Below are 13986 nucleotides of genomic sequence, written 5' to 3'. Positions count from 1 at the left end.
TTATTGGTATTAGTGATGATTTCCAGAAAATAAGCTCTTCTGGAAACGTCAATTTCTCTTGCTGCAGTTAGAGTAGCTCCTTCCCTTTTTAGACATTTGATGTTTGTTTATATAATATGAAACTGTTTCGTGTTGTGTCCCCTTGTATAAGACTTAAAAATCGTGATGCAGTGTTTATTTAGTACGCCTTCAGAGACCAGAAAGTAGTGTAGGTGGGAGCCAGGAACAAGGGGATTTCCATTGTAGTAATGAATCTGCAGCACATTAGATTTCTTCTTGAAGTGACTCGCACACAATCCATTTTGTTGCAATGTGGTTTTCCACAAGCTAGAAACCTAATCGACGAAACACTTCTATTGAGAAAATAAACCTTTGAATGAAGTGCCCGGCTCTTATAATTGTATAAAGTGTTAGTCTGAGAAGTTTGGATACCGCTTGAGAGAGGTATTCCCCCCTTGTAACACTTGTGGCTAGGCGAGAAAGGAGATTACAAATGGGTGTTCCCATCTCCTCTTTCAAAATGTGTGGCATGGGAATGAGCAAAGGTCATTATTGGAGCTGTAAATATCTGCACCAGTTTAACCCCGCAGAGCTGGGCTTTTTTAAATATTATCACTCTGACAATAATAATGACTAGCAGATTTTAAACGGTGATTGGATAAATATGTCTACTGTTAACACAACTGGTGTGTGTGTTTGTGTACACACACATCGGGTTGTAGGGTTTGCCTAACTAAGTGAAGATCACTGCAGTGATGACAGATTTGTAGTTATATGAAAAGCTATTTTTTTGTATGTATGTAGCCCCCTTTCCCCGTAACTAAGGGAACTACCAGTACTGCTGTTACCTGTTTGGCTACCGGAAAACCTGTGCCTCTGCCACTGGGAGCCTGGAGTATCGCTTGGTCGCCTCGGTGCAGCGCCGCCTCCTGCGAGGGATCCCAGCGTAGTGGGAGGAGCCCCTCACAGGATCCAATATAATAGTAAACACACACTGGCATATAACAGTATTTACTGACATTTAATCCGCAGCACAGAAAAACAAGGCCGTGCAAGGCCGCACCCACACAGTAACACCTCCCTGGTGGAACCCCCAAAGTACTGGAGTGCCTGGGCACTTAACCCATTAGTGTCCACAGACCAGTCCTCCACAAAGCTAGCGCTACCCACAGTGTGTTTGGCCGTTTGTGCACGTGGATGTAATACCACCCTGGTCCTAGTCCAGCCCAGACCAACCGAGCAGCTGAGTTCGTGAGTCTGCGACGTGGTCCTATGCTGCGATCTGCCGGATCCTCTGCTGCGCTGATCCATAGGTGGTTGCCTCTGGAGGGGTTTCCCGCTGGAGTGTGCCCCTGTAAAATAGTCTCTGATGTAGGCCTGAATCTGGTCCCAGACCGCACCACGTTGCATTGTCACTGTGTCCCTAACACTATACAGTATTCGGGTGCGTCCCTGCTTATGGGTTTTCCCTGCAGCACACACAAACTACAGTGAGCCGGGGGTCTATCTTGGATCTGGGGGAAATCTGGCCTATTCCAGTGGAGCACTGCTCCCTGGACATTACCTTCTTCCTCTCCGTTCTGCTTCCTACTGAACCTCACGCTTCTAGCACTCCAAAAGTATCAATATCCCCCTCAGAAGCTTGCTGCAGCCCTATTGGCTAACCGTGCCCATGTGATCGGGCCACCCCAGGGGATCCTGGGAGATGTAGTTCCCCTGCGGAACATTGGTTAAGAGGGCCGCCGCTCTTATCCTGGGACATATTCCCCCAAATGGCCGCCGCAACCTTTTCTGTGCATGCGCGAGCTGTCTGTGCGCATTAGCGGCAACTAAAGATGGCTGTGCCTTACTAGCGTCTGTCCCGGAGATCCCGGCGACCCGGTTGCCCCTCCGGCGGCACCCGCATGCAGCCACAACCTCCCTGCATGCCGCAACCCCCACCGGAGTAGTCCCTGTAGCCATCCAAAGTTAATTGCAGCGTAGCGTTAGAAAGGGGTATATTAGGAGGGAACACCCAGACTTGCCACACATCCCCCTGAGGAAGCAGGAACTACCTGCGAAACGCATAGGGTTGCCGGGGGGACCAGTATCTAGAGAGCACCAAAATACCAGAAGTGACGTAGGACGCCGGCTGGAACGGCTGTGAGAGTTGCGATCACCAGAGGAAAAGACAAGTGCTTGAGCTGGTCCCTCTTATAATATACACTGCCAATGTGAGTGTTACCCTGAATTTTATATAAAGTTGTACTTTTTAAGAAAAAGGCTGCAGAATCCTTCTGTACTATTGTGGGAGCGGAGGAGTAAATAAACTTTTCATGCCTGGGCTCAGGCACTTACATGTAAGTGCATATCTCACCAGTGAATCTTTCAAAGATTTTTGTGAACGTGCTTCACTATTTTTCTCTTCTCTTTTTTTATTTTGAGATGTGCTTATTTTTCCTGGATATATTTTTTTAATCAAACTGTAGCTACATTAACCCCTGAAGCACCAGATTCATTAATATACTTATCTATGTATAACCCTGTTCATTTACAGTAACTGTGCTTGAAAATGAGTGGTAACGCTCAATGTATTGCGTCCAGGTAAAACATTTTGTAAATAATTGTGGGCATGTAGCTTTATACAGAGCAGCCAATGAAATTATGAGTGACAGGAAGGAAACGGTCAGTCTGCAGGAGGGGATTGATGAGCAATGAGGGAACTCTTTGTAGCCCAGTTAAATCTATTAAGACCCAGCTGTACCCGGGATGGGGTTGCCGCAGGACAGAAGTACAGGCATATGCCTTCAGCGTAGGAAAAAGTATAAATTTAGTCTTGGGAGAAATCCCAACTTATTCTCCTTCTGCTCAAAACTTGAAGTAGACAAGGCTAAAATCAGAAGAGGACCTGCTGAAGCTTCTTCATTGTGTACAGGAAAATAGGTATACTTTGGTACCAATTTCATTGGGGGATACAGGAGTTGACAAGAAACTGAGCCCCTCCTATAAAGGCTTCGTAACGCACGTAATTTATCCAAAAAAGTGTGTGTGTGTGTGTGTGTGTGTGTGTGTGTGTGTGTGTGTGTGTGTGTGTGTGTGTGTGTGTGTGTGTGTGTGTGTGTGTGTGTGTGTGTGTGTGATAAATTAAGTCATCAAGTTGCTGTAATTAGCTGATGGTCCTGAGCTTCAACCAACGGGAGACAGTGGCGCTCTCCTCCCTCAAACATAGACATAAATTGGTATAATAGGTGAATCTGGTTTTAATAGTTACAGTACCTGAGAAATAGTTACTGTTGGAGGGTAAGAACTGGAGCATCTGTCCATTCTGGGCACCTGCCTCCAAGGAAAGACGACTTAGACTTCTGGATGTTCCAGACCATCGGCTTTAGAACAGCCATTTTGGCTTTGAACTGTTCATTACAGGAATGTTCCCATCACCGTTTATTTAGGTAGGGAGTTAGGTGGGCAGCCCAGTGTACCCCAAGCACAAGTGAAATCTCCCCCCTCAGGATTTTGTAAGTATGCCAGGAGGTGCGTGTTGTATCAAGTGCTTAAATACCTTGAGGTCTCAAAGCCTTTATTAAACTCGGGGACCTCATTATTTTTGTGACCAATAGGTGAAACTTTTTTTTAAATTATTATTCTTCCGACTAATTGTTAAAGCAGCAAGCACTGCTAATATATAAATATATATATATATATATATTTTTAAGAAAGTGTCGGAACCTGGGGATCTTCCGGTGTAGAACCTCATCATTTTCAGCTACAGAGACACATACACATATGCGTAAAACATGCACACGCATACAAATATGTGCACGCACACCAGCTTTCTGCAGGATTGCTGCTTTAACCCTTCCTATTCCTCCATCTCTTGCTTTTCCCTCCTTTGAGGCTCACACTGTCCAGATCATCTCTCCTCTCCCTGTCCATGTGGCGGTCATCTATCGCCCACCTACCTCTACTCATCCCCCTTCTGCCTTTCTCTCTCACTTTGAATCCTGGCTCTCTTTCTTTCTCTCCTCAGACTCCCCTGTTCTTCTCCTTGGGGACTTCAATTGCCACATTGATGACCCCTCTCTCCCTTGGGCTTCCCGCTTTCTTTCTCTAACCTCTTCTTTTGGCCTTCAACAGTGGACTGCAGCCAGCACCCACAAGGATGGCCACTACTTAGACCTGGTTTTCACTAAAAACTTCTCTCTCTCCGATTTCTCCATTTCCCCTTTTCCTCTCTCTGACCATCACCTCATCTCATTCTCTCTATCTCGCTTCTCCACCTCCATCTACCCCCTGGTTCTGCAGAAACCTGCGCTCTATTCACTTTCCTCACTTTGAGTCCACTTTATGCTCCTCCCTCTCCTCTCTCAGCTCTGCTACAGACCCTGACTACCTGGTCAGGAACTACAACTCTGCCTTGTCCTCCTCTCGTGATCTACATGCCCCGCTTTCTCTCTGCCGCCCTCGCCCTTCTAACCTAGACCTTGGCTAAATTCCCACACGTGTATGCTGCGTTCCTCCACTCGTTCCTTTGGAGGAAATCTCATACTCTCGCAGACTTCCTTCACTACAAATTTATGCTATCCTGTTTCAACTCTGCCCTCTCGCAAGCTAAACAAGCCTACTTTGATTCACTAATCAACATGCACAAGTCTAACCCACGCCGACTGTTCTTTGTCTGAGATACTCTACTCAAACCACCCTCAGCTGCCTCTCCTTCCTCCATCTCCACTCAGGACTTTGCTGACTATTTTAAGGAAAAGGTGGAATCCATACGTCAGAATATCCCCTGTGTTTCTTCCTCCCATCCTACACCTCTTCCTAACTCTCCTCCTGCCTTCCTTGACTCTTTTTCCACTGTCTCAGAGGAGGATGTGTCGCTGTTCATCGCCTCTTCTCCCTCTACCACTTGCTCTCTTGACCCCATTCCCTCCCATCTCCTAAAACCTCTTGCTCCTACTATAATCCCTACGCTCACACACATTTTTAACTCCTCCCTCTGCTCTGGAACCTTTCCATCCTCCTTCAAACATGCAACAGTTTTTGAGTCATTACTCAAAAACAGCAAGCTTGACCCTACATGTCTTTCTAACTATCGACCTGTATCCCTCCTGCCTTTTGCTTCTAAACTCCTTGAACGTCTTGTATTCTCTTGCTTGCTCCATTTTCTCAACACCTGTTCTCTCCTAGACCCTCTACAATCTGGCTTCCGCACTGCTCACTCCACGGAAACAGCCCTCACTAAAATAACTGACGACCTCCATGCTGCCAAAGACAGAGGTCATTACACTCTGCTCATATTACTCGACCTCTCTGCAGCATTTCACACCGTGGACCACCCTCTTCTCCTTCACATTCTCCATACTCTTGGTATTCGGAACAAAGCTCTATCCTGGATCTCATCCTACCTCTCCCATTGTACTTTCAGTGTCTCTTCTGCTAACACCTCCTCTATTGATCTCTGTGTGGGGGTACCCCAGGGCTCTGTCCTGGGACCTCTTCTCTTTTCTCTGTATACACTCTCTCTAGGTGACCTAATAACATCTTTTGGGTTTAATTATCACCTCTATGCTGACGACACACAAATATACTTTTCAACACCCGACCTTACACCTGCTGTACAACCCAAAGTTTCTGAATGTGTCTCTGCTATATGGCCCCCTGCAGACGCACTTACCAGAACTCCCTCCTACTGTCTCTGTATGTTCTCCCTACCTACCAATTAGACTGTAAGCTCCTCGGGGCAGGGACTCCTCTTCCTTAATGTTACTTTTATGTCTAAAGCACTTATTCCCATGATCTGTTATTTATTTGATTACCACATGTATTACTACTGTGAAGCGCTATGTACATTAATGGAGCTATATAAATAAAGACATGCAATACAATACAAGGGCATTTTTCTTACTTGGCTATGGTCTGTTATGCAGTTATTAGTTTGTTTAGTTAGTACTGACGTGGGTTAAAGTGAATCCTTATGTGACCATAGAGTCTCTGTAACTGACTTTTTTGCAAAATAGGTTTTGAACAACAAATTTGAATTCTAGCAATTTAATTTTTTTTACATAACATAAAAAATGCCAAAATCAATGCTGTTTTGTATTGGAGTGTTTTCCACTCTACAGCAACATGGTACCCTTGTCCTAGGAGAAGTAGTTGGGATGGAAACATTACTGGCAATATTGTACTGTAAGATCTGGTGGAAACGTAACCTTCCGCTGAGCTACCTTATTAGAAATAGAAGTGTGAAGAAGCAGGAGAGAGTAAGCGTGGCATACATGGGACTCCTTCCTTTTTAAAATTATGTAGCGCTATTTAATAATTGAAGTACCAGCATGCTCATCATGAATCATCCCTGAGTTTCTTGGCACAATTACATTACAGTTACAGAAGGAAGATACCTGTATTTAGATTGCAAACTCTTTGGGACAGGGAATCTTTTCCCCAATGTTGACTTTTGTATATCATGCAATTATTTATACTATTCTTCCCTGTTTTATGTCTTGTATAATACAGTATCTCTGTAAAATGCGACATACATTGGCCAGAGCTAAGTAAATAAAATTAGAACTCAATGTGATTTGACATGATGGACATGTAACAAAGCTGGGCATCTATGTACCATGTTCGGCTCTAAATTGGTTTACCAGAGTGCTCAAAGATGCTTAATATCCGAAGCAGTGCATGTTTGCAAGGTTGATTTTTGCAGGCTGCCATTATAATTACCGACAGTCTGTCATCACAGTTTTTTCTTGTGGATGCAGAGGGGAGGTCATCTACTGTAATGTTGTTTGGCTCTATTCTTTACATAGGAGAAGCTTTCCATTGCTCAAAGTGCTTAGTGCTAATATTCTGTTTTGTGTTATTTGAAAGGTAAAATCAGATCCAGAACACCATTAAACCATGTCTATGTATTCACTGTATTTTATCATGATGTAACCCTTTCTCTGGCAGAGTAGCTTGATGCTCTGCTAGAGGAAGGGCTACAGATACAATTCAAATATGTCCTAGCAGACCACACAACTCTTACCTTTGTGTATTAAATCACTTGATTCGGGGTACTGAATTATTTTAAGTCCTTTACTTTCGTGTGTCTCCCTCTGGTGTTTACTCAGTGTAATCAATAGAAACACATTTGTGCTGCTGTTTTATTGATGGCTGTTATTTGTTGGGGGTTGCTTTTGTTCCCTGTCGTGCCCTACCAATTGTATTCTTCTGTCCCAATTATAATTAATATACTACATTGTTCCATACACAACCATTGCGCGTGTGTGTGTGTGTGTGTGTGTGTGTATTCATAGGTATGGCAGTTAGCACTCATGTTTATGTAGAAGGCAGATGCTTGTCCCATAGCGTAGAAATAAGCGTGTAGAAACCAGGGGGATTCTGATAACAAATTGAGACAGCACACCGCAGATGTAGAAAAGAAAGTGTATTAAGAACACCAGGCAGCCAACGCTTCGGTCCTCGTTTAGGGACCTTCCTCAGGGCATATATATATATATTTATTATTATTATTTTTAAGGAATACAAGTTCATTCGGTTTTATGCTATTTGTATATGTGAATAGTCAATGAAACTATAGGAAATATATGGAAAGCGTTGGTAATGGGTCTGCTTTATACATTGCAGATGGTGTGAAGTCTCACAATGTTCCTCTAAATGCTCCAATTGAGTTACCTTTGGCTGTGAGCTCAGAACCCTCCTCTCAGGCCGCATCACTCCATGGTTCCTTACCGCCTCCCTACCAGCTCCTCAACATACCACCTTCAGAGTCCTTGTCCAACCAAGAAGATCCTCAGGACTACCTGCTGTTAATCAACTGCCAGAGCAAGAAACCGGAACCATTGAGGTAAAACTGTTTAAATTCTGGCATAATGCAGCGTGTAGAGGGTGGTACCATTTTAGTGCATAGAGCAAAAACTATTTCTTATTTAAAAAAAAAAACAAAACAAAAAAAACTTTTTTGCTGAAAATTTAATTACTAAAATGTATGGTAAATAGTACAATATATTATTTTCCTGAATTTCTCCTGGACTCGTGACAGGTTACACTGCAATGGATTTGAAGCATGTGAAAACGGCTATAGAAGGGTAATTTATGCTGTGATCAGGCCCGTTTTTGGGCATACTGTAGGCCTAGGGTGGTACATTTCGGGGGCGGTGCTGCGGTTACAGAGGTCCCTCTCTTTCCCCGCAACCATTAAACTGATTGCTGGTGGAGCGCGTGGGGCCCCTGTAAAGGTCTCTTACCACCTCCTTGAGCATCGCAATGCTTTACCACGACAACGTAATGTCACATGGTGCCCCGTTGTAATGGAAACACGTTGCCACATGACGTGAGGAGGCGGCCAGGGCTGCAAAAAGGTACGGGCATATGGGCGGCAACATTTTAAAACCGACCCTGGCTGTGGCTAGTTGTTTACCGTACAATTATATTTGTATCGGAGCCTAGAAGTAATTAAATATCAGTGTTGTGTGCATAATAGGTGCTTTAGCTTCCTTCTATACTCTGCATTGACCAGTAATGAGCTTACAGTATACACACTTTATAACAAACATGAAAATAATGTATGTGCCCGAATAAAATCACAATACAGCACAGGTTCTGTCATTGAAAAAAGCAATTCAAACTTATGTTGTAAAAGATTATGGAGTTATTTTTTTTACTTAATATAAAATGTGTTGGCACATAGTAATTCCAGACAAGCTGGCAAGTAGTATGTGTTCATAATTTTTCTTCTGAGGACCTTTACATCTATACTATAGATGTTGCATTACTATGTAATTTTTGTTTGCAAATCAGGCTGGGTTCATCTCTAGTGTCAGAAGAGGAGTATCTGCTACTTGAAGACTTTGAGAGCAAAAAGATCTCATGGCAGTGAGTGTGGTGACTGAGCTATCAGAATTGTGCATTGCATGAGTGCTGTGGTTTGCTGTGGTTCACTCTGTTGTGTGATACTGAATAATTGTGTGCTGCGTGCTGTGAATACAAAAGATATCCTACGTTAAAGTTGACTTGTCCACACTAATTTAGCTGTTGTATACCAAAGGTGCCATCCCACTTTTAGTGTATGTGTGTATAAAATATTGTCTACTTTATAACTTTAATACAAATGACACTATGCTACTTCCCTTGTTCTGCCTCAATATTGCTGTAAAATACGTGTTTGCCTCAGTTGTTTATCCGCAGTTAGCCAACTCCAAACAAAAGTGTTGTATGTTCCTTGATGTTTGGCACCGTTTCATAATCTAAACATGTTTGGTCACCATCAATTTCCGCCTGAAAGATTGACTTATAAAAACTGGTTTAAAAATGGTACTGAGCATGTTAAATCACAGAGTGCTTTTCTGTTTTGCCAAGTGGGACTGCACCTTTTAATAACACAGGTTTTTTTATCTAGTAGAACAGACCTGTGTACTAACTGGTAACTGTCCTTATTGCATCAGTGTATCATTTTTCCTTTCTAGCAAAAGAATAAATACACAATGTAACAACCGTTTTTTCTCTGTTTTAAAGGGGTTGTATATTATGTATATATATATATTATGTATATTATACATCTTGTTCTTTTGAGTGGCTGTTGAGGCGCACAGTGACTCAAGTTAATAGAGCAAAGGCAATAAACCACAACATAGTATAGCTCTGTGATGCAAATGATCAGAGGATAGAGAATGTGTGACTTTAAACTTGCACTTTGTGAATATAGATTGCGCAAAAATGGACAAATCTTTGGTTCTTAAGGAGACAATTGAAAATGCTCCAAACACCATCTGAGAAATAGAACAGAGCAGAACACAATAGTGTAAATCTACTGTGCGTCTAAACATCCACTTTAAGAATTATCCCCACAAACGGAAGAAGAAATCCGTGATTTGAGAGCGGCAGATTACCAAACAGCTTATTAGTATTCTCATTCTTTCTGTTTAATCACCATTATCACATAGTAGTCACTTTATATGTCGCAGTCACAGTGCTGTTTTAGAGCGCATTGAATTTCCTTTCACATTAAATTGTACATCAACAGAAATCGTGTTCAACTATGTATCCTCTGGAGCACTGCAGGTACTTTTCTACCAACCATTGTATTTAAACAGATGAACGGTTTATAGATTGTAGAAATAAAGACCAAGCATCTTTCAGATGCCTTATGTAGAACATAATCTTTTCGGACCGCTTCCGAGCTGAATATTACAGTGTGCATTTTTTGGCACATTTTCTAGTCCGTTGTATTTCTCAGCCTTTTTGTTTGAGCGGACTCCCAAGTGTTAACCTAATTCTATTAAAGCTATGAGAGCTAAGTCACGTGTACACCTAACCAATAACAATCGATGCAGGAGGCTCCTGTGAATGAGGCAGAAGAGACACAGAGACCCTGCAATTCCAATGTGAGAAATATCTTACAATGCTTCCTAATACTGTAATACGTGCTTCAGAGACCCAAGGAAGGCAAATATTTACCTCACAATTTTATATTTTGAAAATAAAATATTACCAGCTTCAACTTTAATGCTTAAAGTTCACCCGCATTATAGTTGAGGAGTCCTGTTTGGACTGTTTAATTGCGTCTTCATTTCTTTTAATATGTAACTTAATTATACAGTCACATTGGATGCACAAGTTATTAGGTCTCTTGCCAAGCATGAAAATGTAATTTTAATGATGGGTTAAATAAGACAAAATATCTTTTTGAATTTGAACCGTGGATATCATAGGCACATCTCTGGCAGAGGAGTATAATGGGCAGTTGGTTTATATTTCTTAATTTCTTGCAATCTTTTCTGTGTTTAGATCTCATGCTGATTCTACAAAATCAACAGCCTCAGAAACAGACTGTAACGACAACGTCCCCTCTCCACACAAAGGTGCTGCCCCCTCCACCCACAAGCATGCAGTAAATGGGTACTTTCAGCAGCCTAGTGTCTATGACTCCCCATCCCGTGCTGGCTCCTCCTCTGCTGATTCCAGTTTCTACAACCTCCCTCGAAGCTACTCACAGGACGTTATTCCAAAAGCAGTGTCTCCATCAGGTACCGACGGGGAAGGCGATCAATATGTTTTTAACATGTCCGGAGCATCCTTATTAGAAACACAGCTGAGACATTTCTCATTAAGCCATGATATTCAACCCACATCTGGAAGCACCTACCAGATTCCCAGGACTGTTCACGATGGTGCGTTGGGGCAGTCTTCAGGAAAGCTGGAGACCATTTCAGATGTTCCTCCACCCAGGCCACCAAAGCCTAATCAATCTTCAGAACGGTCCCCAGGAGAGTTTGGTCTCATCACTCGCACTGCTTCAGAGACTGATAGCAACTATTGTGTCCCCACAGCCGGAATAAACACAATGCGTAGCAACACTATTTCTACCTTAGAGTTAAATAAATATCGGAAAGGTTTGTTTTTTTTATTTGGTTAAGATATTGTTTGTGTTGAGCTATTGTTATTCTCTTTCTGCAAATGAGTCATTTGATGCTAAAACGGTAACTTGTCAGTTTGGAGGAAAGGGGGTGCCTCTTCATGCCACAAGGAAGAAACATGAACTGCTTATAGTGCCAGCGCCGGTGACAATGCATTTGTTTTGACGCGACGGTCGCGTCGCCGGCACTATAAGCGCAGCCTTACAGTTCTCCATCTGTGACTTAAAATAGGAGAGTGGAAAATCCTACACCCATAAAAATGAAGACACTTCCTCCATTGTAGTTAACTGCAGGTCCGAAAAGAGAGGGCAATTTTGGAAATTCTCTATATATGCTCTTCGAAAAGAATCTTCTTTTGTTGAACATTTTTATTTGAAACCCCTGTGACTAAATCTATATTTATGTAGGGTGTGAATGTGGTACTGCTCTTTTAAAACTTTGTTAGGGTACTCCTATAGTACATCAATCATAATTTAGCAGAATACACAGAGTATGATAAGCAATGGACTGTCATTATTAAAGAGGAACAATCTAAATTAAATTTTAAGTTTAAACTGAACTTTTGCTGTTTAACCTATTACTGTTGAAGGGCTCTGCAAAGCAATATCTTGTTGACCCCATTCGCTTCAAACAGGTTAAACATTTGTCCAGCGATAGAGTTGCAGTAGAGAGATGCATGTATGTTTTACAGCATTGCACACTAGTGATATGAACACCTACTGTAGCTTTAGTGGTACCTATCAGGTGTTCAGATTATGTACCATATGTTTTGCTCTGGGTTGGAGCGGTCATCGTAGATTTGTTTCAATACTTTCTAGCTCAGAGGTGGGCAACCTATTTTTCAATGTAGCCACAGGTGTGGCGAATAAAGTGAAAATCGCCACAGGTGTGACGAATAAAGTGAAAATCGCCACACCATGTAAAAATCCAGAAGTTAGGTTGCTTAATCGAACATTTAAAACACACACTGTCCGTCTGCTTCACTCACCACAGCACTATCACCTGCTGTTGCTTCACTCACCTCAGCACTATTACCTGCGTCCCTGGCTATTGGCGACAGGGTTGCCCACATCGGCTCTAGCTCATGTTATAAATGTGTATTCTTGCTTGTAGTACAGATTCCTGCCTACTTAATGATCTTAAATGATACATTCACAATCTTTAGCATCTCTGGTTGGATTGGTGTGTGTAAATAAATGTGCATGGAGCAAGGGGAGAGGTCACAAAATCATTTGGGGTAACCAACAAAAAAGTCTCAAGGATTTTTAAGTAGCCAATTTGTAAAAAGGTGAACATCTTTCCATTAAAAGTAAAGATGTAGGACATGTAAATCCTATTTTTGAATTGGGTGGATATATATCTATATCTATACACAAGACCATGCTCTATAGATCTCACCGAAGGTCACAAGGAGTCGACATTGGAATGTGAACCAGATTCACAAGGCTTCAAATGCAGTAACATGAGCTCTATACTATTTCTTCTACCATAAATCTTTAGAATACAGTATACACACTCCACGCTCTATATAAAACGATATAAAAATGTTAGGGCAGTGAAAGAATGTCTGTGGATAATGTGATTAGATTCCCTCTGTCATCTGCTGCTTTGGGACAAACACAAACATGTTCTATTTGTACAGCTCTTTGCTCTCTGATGAGGAACAGAGCAGGTTTGTGCTTTTCCAGATTAAGCAGAGACTTCCAATTTGTATCTGAGAAGCTGCTATTTTGAATCACAAATCCTAGATGTCTCCTTCCTAATTTTTGCAGCGAGTTAAATGTGTTTCCAAGTTTTTGTTTGTTTTGAACAAGTTTATCTATATATCTTAAATACTTTTACTTATATTTAGGGATGGAGGAGACAATGAGCGTAGTTTATATAAAATGGTGCCTTTTAAATCTGTACCAGATAATGGAAAATTTACAAAGATGTATTTAGCAGAAGTTATAAGTGTTTTAGCTGCATGTACAGTATTGGGTATAAAAAGGTTTTTTTATTTATTTATTTTCATTTTTTTCCGGGAAGGGGGGGGGGGGGGGGGTTTCCGGTCCTGTTTTCCTAGCAGAAAATCTTAAACATTTTATTTTATATTTGTAGATATGAGTTCTCAAGATTTCTATGATATTCCTCGCCCATTTACCAGTGACAGATCTAGCTCACTTGAAGGCTTTCACAGCCACGTTGTAAGTATTCGTTTTAACTCTGTTACCAACTCATGCAAAGGACATGGCCATGAAGATGTCTATGGACGAGGGTTATGCACTGCAGTTCTACACTAGTGGAAGAAAATACGTTTTAGTAGTTATTAGACTCCCCAAGAGAGTCTAGGACATTGAGGTCACGAAGTAGTGCTCTGCTATAAGACACTGTTCGGCTCGCAAAGCCCATTCAAATTAATTGGCTATACGGTGTCTTATGGCATGGTACTGCTTAGTAGATATGGGCCATAACCTTTTATTCCTTTGTAAGCCTCCATTGCTGTTGTATGTATATTTTTATTTCTATAGTGCTAACAATGCACTGAACACTTTACAAATCAAACATTAGAATACAGAGAAAATAAATCACTAACCCAGGAGAGAGATGG

General features: G+C 41.8%; 1 protein-coding gene across 13 annotated transcripts in view; it reads left to right on the top strand.

Moving 5' to 3' along the window:
- The window catches only part of GAB1 (GRB2 associated binding protein 1), an 88725-nt gene that overhangs the window by 51329 nt on the left and 23410 nt on the right, over nucleotides 1-13986 (top strand). For 10 of the 13 annotated variants that reach the window (XM_075614435.1, XM_075614427.1, XM_075614489.1 and 7 more), the window contains exons 3-6: nucleotides 7609-7828; nucleotides 8782-8856; nucleotides 10768-11372; nucleotides 13497-13582. In XM_075614435.1, coding sequence (XP_075470550.1) covers nucleotides 7609-7828; nucleotides 8782-8856; nucleotides 10768-11372; nucleotides 13497-13582 — 986 coding nt within the window. The remainder of the gene's footprint in view (nucleotides 1-7608; nucleotides 7829-8781; nucleotides 8857-10767; nucleotides 11373-13496; nucleotides 13583-13986) is intronic. The other 3 variants (XM_075614453.1, XM_075614445.1, XM_075614500.1) reach the window with 1 other exon arrangement.

Source organism: Ascaphus truei, chromosome 1 (assembly GCF_040206685.1).
Source record: "Ascaphus truei isolate aAscTru1 chromosome 1, aAscTru1.hap1, whole genome shotgun sequence".
Classification (NCBI taxonomy): Eukaryota; Metazoa; Chordata; class Amphibia; order Anura; family Ascaphidae; genus Ascaphus; species Ascaphus truei.
Note: the sequence above shows the minus strand (reverse complement) of the source record. Positions and strands in the feature narration are given on the sequence as shown.